Source organism: Nymphalis io, chromosome 2 (genome assembly GCF_905147045.1).
Source record: "Nymphalis io chromosome 2, ilAglIoxx1.1, whole genome shotgun sequence".
Lineage (NCBI taxonomy): Eukaryota > Metazoa > Arthropoda > Insecta > Lepidoptera > Nymphalidae > Nymphalis > Nymphalis io.
Window position 1 is genome coordinate 8,700,321 of NC_065889.1, and position 19,259 is coordinate 8,719,579.

At 34.9% G+C, this 19,259-nt stretch overlaps 3 protein-coding genes across 5 annotated transcripts; 2 read left to right on the top strand and 1 right to left on the bottom strand.

Annotated features, from left to right (window-relative positions):
- The first annotated feature begins 13 nt into the window (after positions 1-13).
- Positions 14-1,786, top strand: LOC126773200 (4'-phosphopantetheine phosphatase). 2 transcript variants are annotated; one of them, XM_050493945.1, is made up of 5 exons: positions 14-451; positions 543-748; positions 831-961; positions 1,042-1,326; positions 1,407-1,655. In XM_050493945.1, exons 1-5 carry the CDS (start codon positions 210-212, stop codon positions 1,422-1,424), a joined length of 882 nt encoding a protein of 293 aa, XP_050349902.1. In that variant the 5' UTR covers positions 14-209; the 3' UTR covers positions 1,425-1,655. The 2 variants fall into 2 exon arrangements, with proteins under 2 accessions (XP_050349902.1, XP_050349893.1); XM_050493936.1 differs by having other exon boundaries at positions 16-451; positions 1,042-1,330; positions 1,407-1,786.
- Positions 1,787-1,873: 87 nt separating this feature from the next.
- LOC126773227 (transport and Golgi organization protein 11) lies at positions 1,874-4,002 on the bottom strand. 2 transcript variants are annotated; one of them, XM_050493992.1, is made up of 5 exons: positions 3,886-4,002; positions 3,612-3,733; positions 3,273-3,402; positions 2,511-2,778; positions 1,874-2,431 (listed from the first exon to the last, which is right to left on the bottom strand). In XM_050493992.1, exons 2-5 carry the CDS (start codon positions 3,681-3,683, stop codon positions 2,224-2,226), a joined length of 678 nt encoding a protein of 225 aa, XP_050349949.1. In that variant the 5' UTR covers positions 3,684-3,733; positions 3,886-4,002; the 3' UTR covers positions 1,874-2,223. The 2 variants fall into 2 exon arrangements, with proteins under 2 accessions (XP_050349949.1, XP_050349940.1); XM_050493983.1 differs by having other exon boundaries at positions 3,612-3,763; positions 3,886-3,998.
- Positions 4,003-4,300: 298 nt separating this feature from the next.
- On the top strand, positions 4,301-18,981 carry LOC126773040 (UDP-glucose:glycoprotein glucosyltransferase). Its single transcript, XM_050493667.1, has 28 exons — positions 4,301-4,709; positions 4,835-5,088; positions 5,260-5,439; positions 5,535-5,725; positions 6,388-6,592; positions 6,765-6,978; positions 7,433-7,653; positions 8,081-8,287; positions 8,385-8,564; positions 8,687-8,883; positions 9,062-9,177; positions 9,256-9,404; positions 11,326-11,511; positions 11,801-11,979; positions 12,167-12,252; positions 12,617-12,774; positions 12,908-13,047; positions 13,510-13,719; positions 13,976-14,200; positions 14,297-14,470; positions 14,816-14,993; positions 15,475-15,657; positions 16,409-16,512; positions 16,609-16,775; positions 16,924-17,045; positions 17,424-17,564; positions 18,092-18,140; positions 18,241-18,981. The coding sequence occupies exons 1-28, from the start codon at positions 4,460-4,462 to the stop codon at positions 18,267-18,269; spliced, it is 4,695 nt and encodes a 1,564-aa protein (XP_050349624.1). The 5' UTR covers positions 4,301-4,459; the 3' UTR covers positions 18,270-18,981.
- Positions 18,982-19,259: the final 278 nt, after the last annotated feature.

The window sequence follows — 19,259 nt, forward strand, 5'->3', positions numbered from 1 at the left end:
TACTCTTTGGCTTAGTCGATTTTAATATGTTTGTTGTTGTGTGTAATATATAATTGTCATTGTCTCGAAACAGACATAATTTGAAAGATAAGATAAAAGTCTATGATTGTATTAGCATATTGATAAAACATTACAATGGGATAGCACAATAGTAAATAAAATAATTGTAGTGTTCTTAAAATATAGTAACGTTTTTAGTGTAATAATTCATGATGGAACATTTTGGCTTATCGCATATTCTATATGAGCCAGATAAATATAGTCCAGATACTTTGGACCTATTAGCCGACGAAGAAGCGAGAGAATATTGGCTCAATACCTGTGAAAAGCTCGTGGAAAAATATGTTAATTTTGCTCTATCAAATACAGAAGATCCCACAGTTGAAATAAGAGCTTTAAAATTTAAGACTTGTTATGTGGAGGCATTAAAAGAGCTTAGAATTAATCCACTGTAAGTATATTGGCTTCGTTAAAAATATATAAAAGCTTTGTTTTATTTTTAATTGTATTTTATTTCTATTAATTGCTTATTTATATTTTAGTGCACATGGGCAATTGACTATTCGATTGCTTCTTGACGTCAACGAAACATGCCTTCGTTCTCAGGGTTTCTTTGACTTATGGAAACAACAAAAGCAGTATGAAAATGAAGCTGCTTTAACAAGTCTTGCAGGAAGATTAGCAGAAATTGATGGTTTGCCTGATGACCGGCAAAGGTGGACTGAGTTATGTAGAGGAGTCCTTGCTGGTAAGTATAACAGTAAAGTAATTACATTTTTACAAAATGTTTTAAAATATTAATTGTTAAAGAAAATACTGTTTGGTTACAGGTAATATGTTTGATTGGGGTGCACAAGCTGTTACTTCAATTTTAAATTGTGGGCTTTATGAAGCTTTGCAAAAGATTCAAAAAAGGCCATGGTTATACGATGGCTTGGAGAAATGGATTGATAAATTAGAGGTAACTTCACTATTACTTTCATTACTTTGTCTATTAAATTATTTTCTTTAAAAAGTTTTATTTTTCATTTTATATTACAGAAAACTGTTCATCACTGTGCTGCTATTTTCGTAGACAACAGTGGTGTGGACATTGTGCTTGGTATTTTGCCATTTGTAAGAGGTTTACTGTTGAGAGGGACATCAGTTATTTTGTGTGCTAATGAATGGCCAGCTTTAAATGATGTTACCAATGTTGAACTGGAGGAAGTACTACAACGCGGATCTTTAATCTGCCCTGTGCTTGCTGCTGCAATGGCTACAGGAGATTTAGTAGTTAGATCTAGTGGACAAAGAGGCCCTTGTCTTGATCTTAGAACTATCAGTGTAGGTGAGATGAATGATTTAAATAGAATTTGTATATTTATAAAATAATAAAATGTGATTTAAACAATACATTTTTTTAGGACTTTGCTCTGAAATGAAGATACGAGGAGTAGATTTAATTATTTTAGAAGGTATGGGAAGAGCTCTACATACAAACTTAAATGCTCGTCTCGCTGTGGACTCCCTCAAATTAGCTGTAGTAAAAAATGCATGGCTAGCACAGCGTCTTGGTGGTCCACTATTTTCAGTTATTTTTATCTATGAAGATAAGCCTTCAGAGACAAATTAAAATTATAATTATGAATCTAATACAGTATTCTTTCATAAAACAGTCACTGTTCTATTATTTACTTACTTTCAATAGATATTAATTCTTTGTAAATTAAACATTCACATTTTAGAATGTTTCATGTTAATGTCCTGTGGCATTTTTTGGAATATATTGAGTGTTACCCTGAAATGTTTTTCATTTTAATAAGTGATCTTATTCTTATGGTACAATTTAAGTAAAGGTAGAATTTGGTAAATATAATTTTATTTTATTTTAAAAAAAAACACCTATTGAATCAACTTTAAAGAAGAGTAAAAAGTATTTTTAACAATTCATTAAAGTATATGCAAAGAGAATTATAGTATATACAAACAACTGACTGTTACACTTTACAAGAAATTAGGTAAACAGATGGTCATAAAATCATTTGTTATAAAAGAATGTTCCTATAATCTAAAATGATTGAAAATTGAATAATAATTAACACTTCCAACTTGTACACACTATAATAAGTAAAGGCAACACTATAATGTACCACTTACTGTGGTCACAAATGGGTATATTTTATGAAGTCAACAATAAATCAAAACTTCATTCTAATGTGACAAACTTTTCTCTTTCTCTATTTAAGACCTATTTAACCAAGCAATTACTTTAAACAATAAGTAAGCAATACTTATTGCATAAGCAATTTTTTCTTTCTGTTGTCGCTGCAATTGTTCAGCTTCAATAGACATTACACGTCGATTTAATTTGACGATTTGTCTTCGTAAATGTACTAGTTCCTCTGAAGTGGAAAGCCCTTCGCCATTGCCCATTGGTGGTGTTGGATCTCTAAAACATTGAAGATAATAATGACATTGTGTTTTTACTTTCGAAAATATTGTCAAATTTTATTTTGTTGTTAAAATACCTTAGCACGAGACGTGATTCAGTCATGGTTGATTCATTAAAATGGTCAGGAATTGGTGTTACAGCTTGTACTCTACCGCCTACAGCATGTATAGTTCGAACATTTTTTGGTGGAGAGTTTGGCACATCAATAGGATAATCATCAGCTGATGGAAAGTAATGTTGATCAAGAGTGATAACGCGAGGTGGTGTGCTCACGCGAACCATGCCAGGATCATTCGGCAAAACTGCATTGTCCAATTGAATCTCTCGGGGTGTAGCTTTTGTTCCTGTTTAGTAAAATTAAAAAAATAAGCAATCACAATAGTAGTTATAATTAAAAAAAAATACAGAATATAGACAATATTTTAATACATAGTTATAATATGTTACACTATTTTATGATTAAGCTTTTCCTCATTGAAATAACAGATATAAGGAAATAATAAAATAAAACAAAAGTAAAAAGATAATATCCTACCATTGTTTATATTTATGTCTACTTTTGTATTTAATGAAATCCAACATTCAACTAAATATTATATTATTCTAAAGTATTTAAATAAAATTATAAGGTTTACACAAAAATATTCACACATGATTTTTTTTGTGTAAAAATATCACATTTAGAATTAGACATTTATTTAAAGCTCTATTGGCATTCGCAGAGCTCAATATAGCCATAGATAGATTTATATTGTTAATAACACAATCATTATCATAATTGAATAAAATGTAGGTAAATTGTTTTGAAATAAAAATAAAACCCATCTCATTTATTTACCTATATGTTGGTCCTGGCCAACAACAAGTATTCTCTCTGGTACTTTCATATCAAATTTCTCATTGGCATAATCCCATCCAGTAACCAATCCATTTGGAGCACTATCTTCATCGCCAATATCTCCCGTTGCCTTAAATATAGTAAATGTAAAGCAGGTTACAAATATGTTTTAAATTGAATACATAAATAATGACTGGACTGCTATTCATATACTTAATTTGTTATCTAAACATATTTTAATAACTAATACATTATATATATATATTATAACATTTTGCTTTATTTTTTGTTTTTGGACATGTCATGCTTTTAAGCTTGCTATAAATCTATAATATTTACCTTTATTCTTTGTGGGACTGTCATATTATGGCTTATGAGCCGAGTGTAAGATTCGTCAGAGGGATATTGCATTGTACCCACAAAACTATAGCAATTTCAAAGTTGACAGTCAATTAGCGAACCTTAAGAGGACAAAAGTTATTTCATTAATTCTGAAAAGATTAATTGACGAATTAGGAAAATATTGTTTTAATATACGACTGAAATGCACTTCAAAAAATTATGTATGTTTTTTGTGCAAGAATGACTTTTTTTATCAGGCCTGTTCACGTACCAGTATGAACGAGATTATAGAAATTGAGAATAGAATTTAATATAGTCGGGATTATTAAATGTTAATATAGCTCTTCACTGAGAAACTGACAGATAATACCTTTTACATTTATATCTGACGTAACTGACAGTGACGTTGTCATCACTGGTAAGCTGTCTATTTCCACAGAGTATATAATCACTACGTTTTAATAATTTTTGAAGATTAAAGATCTCTTTTTGGGAACTCATTTGTCTTTTATCAATAAGAATAAAATAAGATTTTAAAACATTACTATAACAATAATGTAATAAAATGACTATATTAAAAAAGGGGGTTATAATGGTATTAATAAAAAAATTGCGAAGAATAAGTCTCGGAAAATTTGAACGCTGTTGTAATAAATGCCGTGTTCATCTGTCATTGGTGTGAAATTCTATCAAAAAGTAGATAGGATAATTCGTATAAAATAAAAAATCTAAACATTGTCGTATACTACTCCAATAATGATAAAATTATATTAAAATAGTCTTTTGTAAAATTAAATTTTCCATTTATAGTTTATTATTGAGTGCATGATTTTTTAAATAACAAAATGAAACCGACCGGTGGAATTGTATTTTTAATTATATTAGCCCACGTTTCATTTACCTTTGCTGCTAACTCTGACTCCTTAAAACGCGAAGAGAAGAAGTCTAAAGGAGTAACCACATTTGTAAGCGCTAAATGGGAAGTTACTCCTATAGTGTTGGAATTAGCTGAATATCTTTCAGGCGAGAGTACAGACTTATTTTGGTCGTTTTTTGATAGAATCAATTCCTTAAAAACAAACTTGGATACTCTAGGTAACAACATCTTTTTATTTTAGACATATAGTTTATATTAACATTACTTAGTAATGTAAAATTATGAAAACAGAGAATCGAAATAATAGGCTGAAAGTTATAGTCAAGATGTGGTTTGTTTTCAGAAACAGATAAACAAGTCTATGATGCTTGTATTGGGGTAGCAACTTCACTACTGGCTCCAGCCCAACTGCGGATGGCTAAGCTTGCTCTTTCAATGCATTTAACATCACCCACTGTTCGTATGTTTGATCAAATTGCTACGGACAATGGAGCTAAAGATGTTTCCTGTGACACATTTGTATCAATAGCATCTAGAAAAATTTGTGATAATGATGCATTAAAAGATATACTGAGATCATCTAATCAGTATGATCCAGTAAGTAAATAAAAGATAATTTGAATTAATCCTCAAGTGGGTAACAAAGATAATAATTCATTGTTAAACTGCCAATTAAAAGTAATACTGACTACCAATATTATTTTCAAATTCCAATAAAGTAATATATTTCTGAATATTATTGTATTAATTATTTTATTATGATTCTAGGAGGATCATAAATTAGAAACATATTTGTTGGACCATTCATATCCAAGCAGTGACAACAAGAGCCTAACAGCAATTCTATATGGTGAACTGGGACTGGCAGATTTTGCAACAAAACATAAAATTCTTTCGGGATATGCAGATTTAGGTTTAATCAATTACATAGTTAGGTGGAATGTTAAGGTATTTTTGATTATGTCAATATTTTAAAATAGAATTTTTAACAGTACTCTGTTTATTGAAAAATATAAACAAATGTGTAAACTTTCATATTGTAGCCTCGGGGAAAGCCTAAAGTTCGTCTGTCGGGCTATGGCGTTGAATTACAATTAAAAAGCACTGAGTACAAAAGTCAAGATGATACCACTCCAAAGGAGTCCGAGAGTGGTGATACCTCAGTTCCTTCAGCAGAAGAAGATGAAAATGACCCACAAAACCAAATTGATGGATTTAATTTTGGAAGGCTCAAGTAAGTATGGTTAAAAATCTTCAATTCATATGATTCTAGATGTTAGCAGCTGAACATTTGTTTATCTGCTGCTGTTTTAACAATATTAGTAACATAGTCCACTCAATGAATTCTTTACATTAATAAATAGTTTCGTTATTAGTAATGTAGCAAACAAATGTGTATTAGTTTTTATTATTTTCATTTTATTCTTGTTTTTTGCTTTCAACCTGCTCTTAAAATATTTTTTTTGATTGACTGAATATATCAGTTTATGTGCAAAACAAAAAAGCTTTTTACAATGGCTGTAATTTAGCTAAATGACTATGCGGAGTTTAATTCAAAAGAGAATATTGCCAAATGTTTTGAATCATTTGCAATATCACAGAAACTGTAAACTTTTATTAATACAATTTTAATAAGTTTAATGAACTATCATAGATTAGTTGCTATAAACATCTTACAAATACTCAAATAAATAAAATCTGAAAGCTAAAATAAACCGTATGCATCTTAGTAGTCTATGTGTACGAAGAAGAAAAAGATTTTTATATTTAAAAGAAACGTTTTTGTGATTTCTTCCGTTTTTTTTTACATTGGAACATTATTATAGTTATAAGTTTACTATGAACACTTTCGTTGAAATATATTAATGGTAATGTGTAATGTTTATATTGCGATAGAAACCTTTTTCCTGCCTTGCGGACACCATTGGAACGTTTTCGACGTCACTTGTCTGAAACAAGCGAAGAATTGGCGCCACTCAAGGTTTGGCAGATGCAGGCACTCAGTATGCAAGCGGCTGCTGCCGTTATAGACGCTCATGACGCTGGTGGTGATGAAGCTCTCAAAGTTTTAACATCCATTGCACAAAACTTTCCTATGCAAGTAAGTATCTATAAAAATTACACAAATTTACAATATGATATATAATTTTAAAAATTTAGTCAATATGTTAAAAGTAACTTCTGTAAGTCAATTTGTACGTTTATTGTGTATTTTCAACAATGAATTTGTATGCAACTAATGTAATAAAATTAATTTACATTTATTTGTTTAGACAAAGTCTCTCATTCACGTAAACGTACCACGCTCATTCCGCGACGAGGTGCTTTACAATCAGGACATATGGGCGTCATCACTGGGACTCCGTGCCGCGGAGCCTTTGTTACTGGTGTCAGGCGCCCAGTACGACGCAGAGGAGGTGGACGTGCTAGCCCTGTTGAATGCTCTTAGGGATGACATTGGACCTATGAACACCTTGCATGCTCTCGGTAATATTTGATTCTAAATACTAATTGAAACCAAACATATCGTTTTCGCCCGGAAGTGTTCACCATTGTTAATGTGTGCTAATGGTCATGATAAAATATTCAAATACCATGTTGGGCTAATAAAAAAAATATTGTTTATTTCCATCAATAAATTCTCAGCTTAGAGTTTGGTAGTTGTTAGTTTTTATACCGAGCTTCACGTAAAGCCGTTGGTTCTCCGAGTACTCTTCAATAGTGTTGGATATCAATCCACACATTTATGCACTGCCGCATCTTGTGCTATCTTGCTGGTGTCGTTTGAAAATAGTAGCATAGATAAAAGTCAACATAACAATATTTCACAAACTTGTTATTAACAGTAGTTTTTATGTATGGAATAGTAAATACGCTGACTCATTCTACACTTTCAAACTTAAAATGAATTTTATATTTCATGTCTCTAATTTTTGAACAGGATTATCAAAGATTTTTATCAACAAGCTGATGGCGCTTGATGTGGGCGAGAGTTATTCGTGGGAGGAGTATGGTCTAGATATCCGTGATACAGCCATCACATGGCTCAATGACTTGGAATCAGATGACCGATATCGACGGTGGCCCTCATCTTTCATGGAGTTGTTGCGGCCTACATATCCTGGGATGCTAAGAAACTTAAGAAGGAATATTTATAACTATGTAAGTCTATGTATAATATATTAATCATAGCTAAATATGTAAGACCAATTAGACAGATGTAGACATGATAAAATTTTATAACTAATGTATTACATTGAATATAATTAACTGTGGAACTGATAGACACAAAACACCTACAGTACAGTAACAGCCTGTTAATGTCCCACTGCTGGGCTAAGGCCTCCTCTCCCTTTTGAGGAGAAGGTTTGGAGCTTATTCCACCACGCTGCTCCAATGCGGGTTGGTACAAAACACCTGCCGGGCCTTAATTTTGTAGAATCGTTGCTTAAGTATAATTTTGCCAAATGGCAATTATGGTATGGCCGGATGGCAAAACCAAAAATAAAATTAATTTCCTACTGAGATAATAACTAAACGATAATTAGAAGACTGACTAAAGGGAATCGCATTTCCATATTTTTATCAGGTCATAGTAGTGGACCCGACGAGCCCGTCGTCCGCGCCGCCGTTAAAGCTGGGCGAGACGCTGCTGAAGCACGCCACGCCGGTGCGCGTGGGGCTGGTGCTGGCGCCCGCCGCGCACGACGCGCTGGCGAACGCCGCGCGCGCCGCCTTCAACTACGTCGCGCAGGAGAAGAACTCTAACAAGGAAGCATTTTACTTCCTCACGCAGGTGACTGACTATATTTAGACTCTAAATACTATTCGAATCTACTAATTCCTATTTGATTTTGTTGTGTTTGACGTTTTATACTTTTCTCTTGTTGCAGCTTTTACAGTCGGCTCAGGAAGAAGGTGTCAGCATTGACCTCATCAAAGAACATTTGAAGAAGTATGCCAGTTTTAGCGCTAACCTAGATGACATTATATCTGAAGATTCTGAATATAACTTTGGTAATCAGTTGGCCGAAGAATTCGTGGCGAAATTAGGAACCGATAAGTATCCCCTGGTGAGAAAAATCATTAAATGTGCGATGTTCGCTTGCTCAAATATATTTTTGAGCAGCTACTCTGCCTATCGCACCCACCCTACATATGAGAGCATTGGATATTATTTCAGCTTAATTCGCAGGTATTAATAAACGGCGTACCGCTGTGGGACGACAGCGCGTCGCCCGTGACGTCGTCCGTGGAGCTGCTGGAGGAGGCGTTGGTGACGGCGCTGTCGCGTCACACGGGACGCCTGCAGCGATCTGTTTTTCGCGGAGAACTTGCTGATACAGATGACGCGGTGGATTATCTTATGAAACAGCCTCATATTATGCCGAGGTATAAATGATCTATTGTTCTTCTTAATATAAGAGTTATAGAAATATACATATGTATAAGTCAAAGCTGATCATAGCTAACTAACAAACTATACTAAAATAATTAAAACATATGATATTGATGGTGATGTTCAATTTCTAATCATAATATTTATTACTAAAAAAATATGTATTTTTAGATTGAATCGTCGAGTTTTGTCTTCTGACCCATCTCAATATTTGGATTTATCAGGTGTTCCATCTTCAACTAAATTATTTACAGAAGATAAAATTCATCGTCTACTGCATTTGACGGGTAGGTTTTTTATCATCTGAATATTATAATCTGTCTGCTGCTTCTGCTATTTTATGAAATGTAAATATATTTTTTCAGGTCGCGACGCTCTGGCAACGGCTCTACCGTTACTAAAGTACTTTTCAAAATCAGGAAAACAAGAAAAAATAACTCAGACCATCTGGGTTATTGGTGATCTCAATGAGAAAGATACGAGGGAATTACTAAGAAATGCTCTAACTTTTATGGTAATAAGTCAGCAGACATTTTCCACTTGTATCCCATTTTTGACATAAGCTAGATGCCATAAGTCGTACATCCCAACGTTTCTTAAGGATACACAGTTGTGGTCATATAAATAAGAACGACTTGAATTTCCAGATTTTTTTAATCTAAATCATGTCTTGTTTAGTTATGTATTCCTTCTTAAAAGTAACTAGCTATGTTATGAAAAAGCCTAATGAATAGAGCAAACGGTTATAGGAATATAGAGATAGGGAAATCGTATATCAAAAATAAATCAAAAATTTTTTTTTTTTTTAATTTTTTTTTCTCTAAAGTTACAAACTTGTAATGATGCTTTATATATATATATATATATATATATATATATATATATACCTATACCTATACCTATATGAGGTAGCTACCACCCACTCATCAGATATTCTACCGCAAAACAGCAGCATTTGGTATTGTTGTGCTCCGGTTTGAAGGGTGATTGAGCCAGTGTAATTACAGGTACAAGGGACATAACATCTTAGTTCCCAAAGTTGGTGGCGCATTGGCGATGTAAGCGATGGTTAACATTTCATATATATATATATATATATATATATATTATATAAAAATTGTAATGATGCTGCACAAATAATTACGAACGATTTATTAAACTGCTTAAAAGAGTTGTTTTATGATGAATGAAGTTTGTTTTAAGATGATGAATCTTATATTAAAAAAGTCACATGAACGTGAAGTGCGTAAAGGAAAAAAGCAATTTAATACATTTTAAAATAAAATTAATAGTTAGTAGCATGTCCATGGCTGATTTAATTACTGATTTAAACCGGCGAGGCATTAACTCTATCAATTTTTGACATTTCGCAGGAGAAATAGAGTTCCATTGTTCATTTCTACTGGTGCTAGAAATTTGTGTTAGCTCGTCTGGGTAGCTACCACCCACTCATCAGATATTCTACCGCAAAACAGCAGCATTTGGTATTGTTGTGCTCCGGTTTGAAGGGTGATTGAGCCAGTGTAATTACAGGTACAAGGGACATAACATCTTAGTTCCCAAAGTTGGTGGCGCATTGGCGATGTAAGCGATGGTTAACATTTCTTACAATGCCAATGTCTATGGGCGTTGGTGACCACTTACCATCAGGTAACTCATATGGTCGTCCGCTTATCTACACTATAAAATGATAATAAGAGTCATACAGCTCTCTTAAATTTCCACACTGTTGTTTTGAAACCTTTTTCTTGACTTCGCACCAAATATGCTCTATTGGGTCTAGATCTGGGCTGTTAGCTGGCCAATCTAAGACGGAATCTGATTGCGACAAGAGTGATTTCTTAACGGTGCGTGCAGCATGACTTGGATCATTGTCGTGCTGGAATGTCCAAATAACCTTATGATGAAAACGTGCTTGCGCACGTCTTCATCATACGGTCACATTGTTTCTGCCAGTATATATTTGTATTGGGATTGATCCATGTTTCCTTCTGTCAGCTTAACAGGTCCAGAAATATCACAAATTACTTGCTTTATAACAAAACTTTTTTATTTTTTATAAAAAGCTTGAGTATTTTTTTTTAAACTTTTGTACAATTAATGTTGTTAAGATTAGTTTATATATTTATATTGATACAGATTAGTTAATTTGTTTTTTTTTTAATATGTTAATTTGTTTGTTTTTTAAAATGATCTTCATAACTAATATTAGTTATCAAGAGAATTTTAAGAAAAGATAAATTATGCGATGATCCCATTTTATTATAGGGCAAATGAAAATGTTATTGTGGACGAATTATAAATATATATTAATATTTTTTTTTTAATAATATGTATTTATTTAGTTAAAATAAATTTCATTAAATACTTTTCTCTAGGTAACCTACTCTGATACTGAATATACAGAAAAATAATTGTTCTAATATTCTATACAGCGAGAGACAGGGGGAGCGCGTGTGGCGTTTATACCGAATGTGGACGGCACGTCGAGTGAGGACCAATCGCTGAATAAGGTGGTTCTAGCTGCGGTGACCGCGCTGGATTCCGCAGCGGCCACCAAGTATGTCGTGCGCCTACTGGAAGACGAGGGCTGCCAGGAGAGACAGGACTGTGAAATATTGGTATAGATTTTTTGCCACTTGAAATAAAGTTCAAACCTTTCCTATTAATTTTGTAAACTGTGTTCCAGGTGACTCATAATTATATAAATAAAACGCTTGAGGCCTCTAATTTCTAGGCCAATGTTTTAGAATTAACTTTAATCCTAATAAATTGCAAAAATGTGATGTCTCGTTTAACCGATTACAGAGATGCAGATTGCAACAGGGATAGTTTTTTTTAATCAAAAATCGAGGTTTTATATTCTTTCATCGTCATCAAATCATCATACTAACGAGTAGCCGTCCGCAGCCCGAGCTCGTGCCGTTGCTGCACAAGTACGAGTGGGTGCTGAAAGGCTCACGCGTGCTGAGCGCGCGTGGGGTGCGACTGCGGGCGGGCGCGCGCGCGCTCGTGCACAACGCGCGCCTCGTGGGGCCGCTCGCCGCCGGGGAGCGCTTCTCCCTCGACGACTTCGTGCTACTCGAGAGGTCAACGATTTGTTTTAAATATTCATTCACCGCTCGTTTTAGCTTCGACTTTGGACAAATTATTAAATAAATATGATGAGATCGGTAAAAAAAGGTTGTTCAACTTATAAAATGTATTTTCTCCTCATTCTACATAGTGTTACCATTATCTTATTTGATTTTATGAATTATATTATCTTTGTTATAGATACAGCAACCAAGTGTATGGCGATAAGTTGTCGGAAGTAATTAATACAAAAAATGCTGTGACCAAATATGATATAGACGAAGATGGTAAGTAGCTTTGTGTGATTTTTTTAATTTCTTACAACAATTAATACCATTCAACATACCTACTGATGTAGATATATTTATATACCAATAAAAAGTTATTGGGTTTTTCTGTCAGAAAATTCTCAGTAGCAGCCCGGAGTCTGGAAGTTGGAAACACTCCTGTGCCTCGGAAAGAACGTAAAGCCATTGTTCCTGCACCTTAACTCGCCTTGGCCGAAATCGGTCTGGAGGACATTATTATTATTACCAATGTATATCGTATCATAGCCAAAGAATATCGTCTTATAGGCAAAGCGGATACACGGTTATAATGTAAACAGGCCAGGTAGAACAATATATTCCATTAACCGGTGGCTCGGCACAGATGACGCGGTTGAGCTGTCGGCGGAGAAGTACCTGCAGGTGGTGGCGGTGCTGTCGGCGCGCAGCCCGCGCGCGCGCACGGCGCTGCCGGCCGGCCTGCGCGCCGACCACTCCGTCGTAGACCTGGCGCCTCTCTACGACGACGAGGCGGCCGTCGAGGTCAGTACTGCTCGGCCTCGAGGGTCTCATTCGTCTTACACTAAGTGGTCGTGTGATTCGGTGATACTGGGCCGTATTTTTTTGCCAATTTCCAAGAATCGTCGATTGTCGATTGTCCTTTGTCGCGTATCAGATCGTGGCGGTGGTGGACCCGGCATCGACGGCGGCGCAGCGCCTGGCGCCTCTGCTGCTGGTGCTACGACGCGTCGTCAACTGCAGGCTGCGGCTGTTCCTCAACCCGCAGGACAAGAATTCTGATATGCCGCTTAAGAGGTTCGTTATTCAAGAAGGAAGTATTTTTGTTTCTTTTAATTTTTCAATGAGGAGTAAATTTATATGACCAAGAAGAAATACTACCAAGGCATTTGACACTTTTTTTTAAATTAAAATAGGTAAGCAGACCGACAAATGGTATATCTTTTATTAAAGCCTTCCCAAGGTTCAAGGTTTTGAGATATGTTTTTTGTAAATGTTAATAATAAGTAAGTCACAACTAGCTATGTTCCGAGTGAATAACAGCCTAATTTTCCGAACAGGAATTTAAATCAATCAGTAGCAGAGCTGTAGTACTTTCTCACGGATTCTATATACATATGTTAGTTTAAAGTGAGCGTTACTTTCCGCGTTTGTCATGCCCATTTCTATCACCAGCTTCACTCTTAATTGTCAGTTAATTGGAATGTTAGTATTATTGTTTATTTCAAATAGTTTTTTATCTTAACCGTGATCTAACAGCTTCTATCGCTACGTGCTGGAGCCGGAGCTGCAGTTCAGCGCGTCGGGTGCGCTGACCGCGGGCGCGGTGGCGCGCTTCTCCCGCCTGCCGCACGCGCCGCTGCTGTCGCTGGAGCTGCGCACGCCGCCCAACTGGCTCGTCGAGTGCGTCAAGTCCGTCTACGACCTCGACAATATCCGGCTTGCGGACGTCGACTCCGTGGTCCACAGGTTACTGATGGTTTTGATTTTTAATCAGATAAAAAGTCGGAATAATAATTCAGTGTTTTCATGTCTATCGTCACACTTAATTTAGTGACCTAGGACAAATTCGTTTATATATTCTTAGACCGGTCCCAAAATTTGTATTTGTTTGGAATTTGTATCTCTCCTTTAACTGGTGCTAAAATATTTTAATGGTGTTTTTATATTTTTTTCTATAAATACAAAGTTTCAACAACTATATCTATAAATTTTAATTGTTTAGCGAGTTCGAGCTGGAATATCTACTACTAGAAGGCCACGCGTGGGACACAAATCTAGGAACGCCCCCTCGCGGCCTGCAGCTCGTCCTGGGCACGAGGGACAAGCCCGAGACTAAGGATACGATTGTGATGGCTAATCTCGGTTACTTCCAATTGAAGGCTAATCCTGGAGCCTGGACGTTACGTTTGAGACCTGGTCGCTCGGATGAAATTTACGAAATTGTGGGGTAATGTATCACAGACTGTAATTTTGAATATACTTAATGATAAAAAAATATAACAGTTGAATAATATAAATAAATTATTTTAATAATATACCACAGGCACGAAAACACAGACACACCGGCCGGCAGTGATGACATCCAAGTCCTGATGAGCTCCCTTCGAAGCCACGTTATAAAATTGCGCGTCAGTAAGAAACCAGATAAACAAAATCTTGATCTACTTGTAGAGAATGATGAAAAGAATACCGGTGGAATTTGGAACTCTATTGCAAGGTGAATAAAGTTATAATGGTAGTTATGTCTGTCTATCAATAAGTAAGTGTAATGCATCATTGAATAACGATATTTGTTTGTCTTTATTTTTCCTTGTTTAGAAGAACACAATGTGTACAAACATATTTTGTTTGTCTGATCTTAATGCCACCGACACAATGATGAATTTTGTTTTAAGTAATAGCAACGATAAAATTCAAATATGATCTGATTTGAATCTTTCTCTTAGGATAGTAAATATTATAGGATAACAAACAATGAGTTGACCTATATATTAAAAAGCGTCATTGCCAAAAAATTAAATTGTTTTTACATAAATTTTCATTATTAATTATTCACTAATAGTTCATTCGGCGGCGGCGAAGACCAAGAGTCCCAAGATGAGACTATCAACGTGTTCTCGGTAGCGTCGGGTCATCTCTACGAGAGGTTCCTGCGTATCATGATGTTGTCCGTTTTGAAGCACACAAAGTCACCAGTCAAGTTTTGGTTCTTGAAGAATTATCTAAGTCCTTCCTTAAAGGTAAGGCCACTCTATGTTTTTACTATGCATCTTGGTTTAGAGCCAAATAATAATGAATTCTATACTCTTATTAAGAAAAGCTGTTAAAAATCTTAAATAAACATTACTAAAGTTGTTGTGATAATCAAACACATACGCAGTCATGCGCCACAAACTTATAAATCACAAAAATTGACTTAAATTACGTAATATAAAAAGCATAAAACTTATAGAGTTTTATAGAATATAAAAAAGCGTGTGAGAGTGCGAGTATTTGATGATTTTCATGTAACATATATAAAGTTAATTACATAGGTGTAGTTTATTGAATGAAACTATTTTTCAACTACGGAGTTTCTTTCCGGTGCATTTCGGTAAAATCTCTATTCTGTTAATTGTGCCATGAAGATTCAAAAGTAAAAAAAATATATGTAAATTTGTAAATTAAACGCCTTCTCTAATAAAGCATATTTGGATTATAAAAGTTTATAAATCTGTCCAGGACATCCTACCGTACATGGCGCAAGAGTACGGTTTCGAGTACGAGTTGGTGCAGTACCAGTGGCCGCGCTGGCTGCAGCGACAGCGCGACCGCCAGCGCACCATCTGGGGGTACAAGATTCTGTTCCTAGATGTGCTCTTCCCGCTACACGTTAAGAAGATCATATTCGTAGACGCCGACCAGGTGAGGACATGATTCATTGCTTGGAGTTATTTAGTTTCGCTCATGTGTATTGGAAGCCGAGATGGCCTAGTGGTTAGAACGCGTCAATCTTAACCGATGATCGTGGGTTCAAACCCGGGCAAGCACCACTGAATTGAAATGTATGTGCTTAATTTGTGTTTATAATTCAACTCGTGCTTGACGGTGAAGGAAAACTTCGTGAGGAAACCTGCATGTGTCTAATTTCATTGAAATTCTGCTGCATGTGTATTCTACCAACCCGCTTTGGAGCAGCGTGCTGGAATAAGGTCCAAAACCTTCTCCTCAAACGGGAGAGGAGGCCTAAGCCCAGCAGTGGGACATTAACAGGCTGTTACTACATGTCAATTATACTAACTTTGTAGATATTTACTGCTAAAACATCATATGTACGTAATGTATACTATGAGAACTGAGATGGCGCGGTAGTTCTGTTACGTGATACTTAACCGATGATTTAAACGCAGCCAAGCACCACAGAGTTTCCTATGTTCATGTTATGACCCAGCTGTGAACACATCACATCATAATCGGTCTGGAAGACATTTTTATTTTTTTATATTATTTTATAGATAATTTTGTAATGACAAATGGTCTATTATAAAAGTATATATACTATTTTTTAGATAAAGTTAAATATATATATTTTTGTTTCTACTTGATGAGACAAGGAGATAAATAAAAAGATTTTCTCAAATGAAATAAATAAAATGAATATAATCATATGTCACAGATAGTTCGTGCTGACTTAAAGGAGCTAGTTGATTTGGACCTCGCTGGTGCTCCTTATGGTTACACACCATTCTGTGACAGCAGGAAAGAAATGGAAGGATTTAGGTTGGTTTATTGAATAATTAAATCAAATTTAAAAAAGATCAAACATAATTTTATTTTTTTATTGAAAAAAAATAATATCTATATATATATATATAGGTTCTGGAAGCAAGGTTACTGGCGCAACCATCTGCAGGGTCGCAGCTACCACATCAGCGCGCTGTACGTGGTGGACCTCAAGCGCTTCCGACGCATCGCTGCCGGTGACCGCCTCCGTGGCCAGTATCAGGCCCTCAGTCAGGACCCCAACAGTTTGTCTAACTTGGGTATGTTTTGTTTTTATTCAACTTATGCTAATTTTTAATAATACACACTAACGTATATACAGTTCGCTTACGTTAATTTATTTCGCGTATATTTTTTTTGTATCTGAGTTAATTAATGTAATATTTGTTATTACTTGCCTTGTTGCAGATCAAGATTTACCTAACAATATGATTCACCAAGTGGCTATAAAGTCACTACCACAGGAATGGCTGTGGTGCGAAACTTGGTGTGATGATAATTCAAAGCAATATGCTAAGACAATTGATTTGGTAAGTTTTTTAATAAAAATACAACTAAAGATACTATCTGAATGTACAATCAATATCTGTAGCGGTGTGCTCTTAGCGTCGAGTTGTCAATTAATCAATATCGATACGAGAAATAATGATTCTAACAATACATTGATATCAAAACCTTTTTTTTTTATTATATAGCTACGTATACATTAACTTCATCTTATTTACCAATGTAGGACATATTTATCACTAACAGCTAAAGAGTTGCTACTTGTTTACAATATAGTATAGATATTATTACAAAAAAGAATAAAGAGACTAAAAACGCTAGAGTATAACACTGTTCCCTACGTGACGTCGTTTGCTGTCGACACTTGTCATCGTATAACGTAATACTTACTATGTCACTAGTGCAACAACCCGCTGACAAAAGAGGCGAAGTTGTCGGCCGCCATGCGCATCGTGCCCGAGTGGCGCCACTACGACGACGAGGTGCGCGCGCTGCAGGCGCGTGTGCGCCGCGGCCTCTACCAGCACGCCGACGGCGAACAGGTGCGGAACACTACCAGCTCTTCTATTTCGTGTAATATAGAGCTGGGCATATGCTATGTTCGACCATAGCACCTCGTCTAATGTCATATACTCAGTGTATGTAGTTAGACTGGTAAAGAGGAGATTGCAGATAGTTTAAAGATTCATACATAATAAATAAAATTAGTTTGATCATCCTCAATGAAACGAGCCAGAATGTTGTCATTGACTCGTGTCAATGTTTAACAAACAGCATTCGGGATTAACTAAGACCTCTTGACCGAACTTCTGTCACGACGACCACGTAAAGATCTGGCGCAGGAAATATTTTTGTGCAAAAAATGTTTACGCAAAGACAATCCAATGGTGCAATAGTAACTCCGGGCTGCAACTGAGAATTTTTCGATAGAAAACCCCAATACGTTATTTACAGCTCTACCTTGGGATTTGAATGAAGGAACTCGGGATTTTCAGCTTTATAAGCTAGACACTAGGCCATTTGGCAGTCAAAAATTATAAATATATTTATAAAATCATTAATTTTGCAGGAAATTGATGCACATCATGAAGAACTTACCAAAACAGGAACTACCTCAGGTATTGAACTATCTCCATTCATATCATATCAAAACAAATATTAATTAATTATTATTGTCTTTTCGTTATAACGATTTAATTTTTTTTATATTCTTTACAGATGATGAACACAAACATACAGAGTTATGATGGGATGGTGTCTTATAATAATGTAACTTAATGTTTCATTATTCGAGTTTTGGTTGTGTATTGTGAACGTATTGCGTGTGTGAAACACAACTTAAGTGCTCATGAAAGTAAATTTATTGTGTCTATAATAAGATAGTTAAATTTGTTAGCATTGTACTTTGTAAATATTACTTAAAATTCCATTATTATAAATTTTTTGTTTGCAGTTAATTTTTAAAAAATCCCAGTGTTAAGGATCCGCTTTTTTTTTGCTTTTATATAATATTCGATTTCTTTTATAATTGTTTATAAGTGAAAATGATGTGATCAATAAAGTTAGGTGATGATATTATAGAAGTGTATAGAAGTGAAGTGTGAGGAGATGCGATTAATGTAAGAATTTAATTTCTAATCATTTATTTTAGCCATATTGTCGCTTTATTACTTTGTCTACTTATTATTTAAGACTGGAGATACATTCAAGAATCGAGTTATATAATAAGAATAAGATTCGAGCTTATTTTTTTATAATTCGATAATGTTACAAAATGCCTCTCTGTTCTGCAATGATTGATTATAATACCTCTTACGGATCTCAAGCTCCAGAGATTGGAGGTACTCGCATTAAAGTCATATCCCATCCTTCATTGTTCACAACTATACCGTTTTGCAATAGATTTGTCTGTAAACAACAATTATAATAGCAAATAAAAAAATATAAAATAAAAGCATATTTTTTTTTTACTTAATTTTTGTTATTATTAATTTAACAGCTAATATTATACAATAATAATAGTAATTATAAAATGCAATATTTTCGTAGAATAAATATTAAAATCCAAACTGATTTATGTTAGCGATTTTTTTTCAAACCGTGTAGAAAAGAGATGCGAATAATGTGCGAGAAATTGTCACGAGATCGGCTGCCATTCATAGTATTTGCTTTATTGAAACGTGTTATACCTTCCATATAGTATATACATTAGGATGGCAGACGAGCCAACAGGTCAT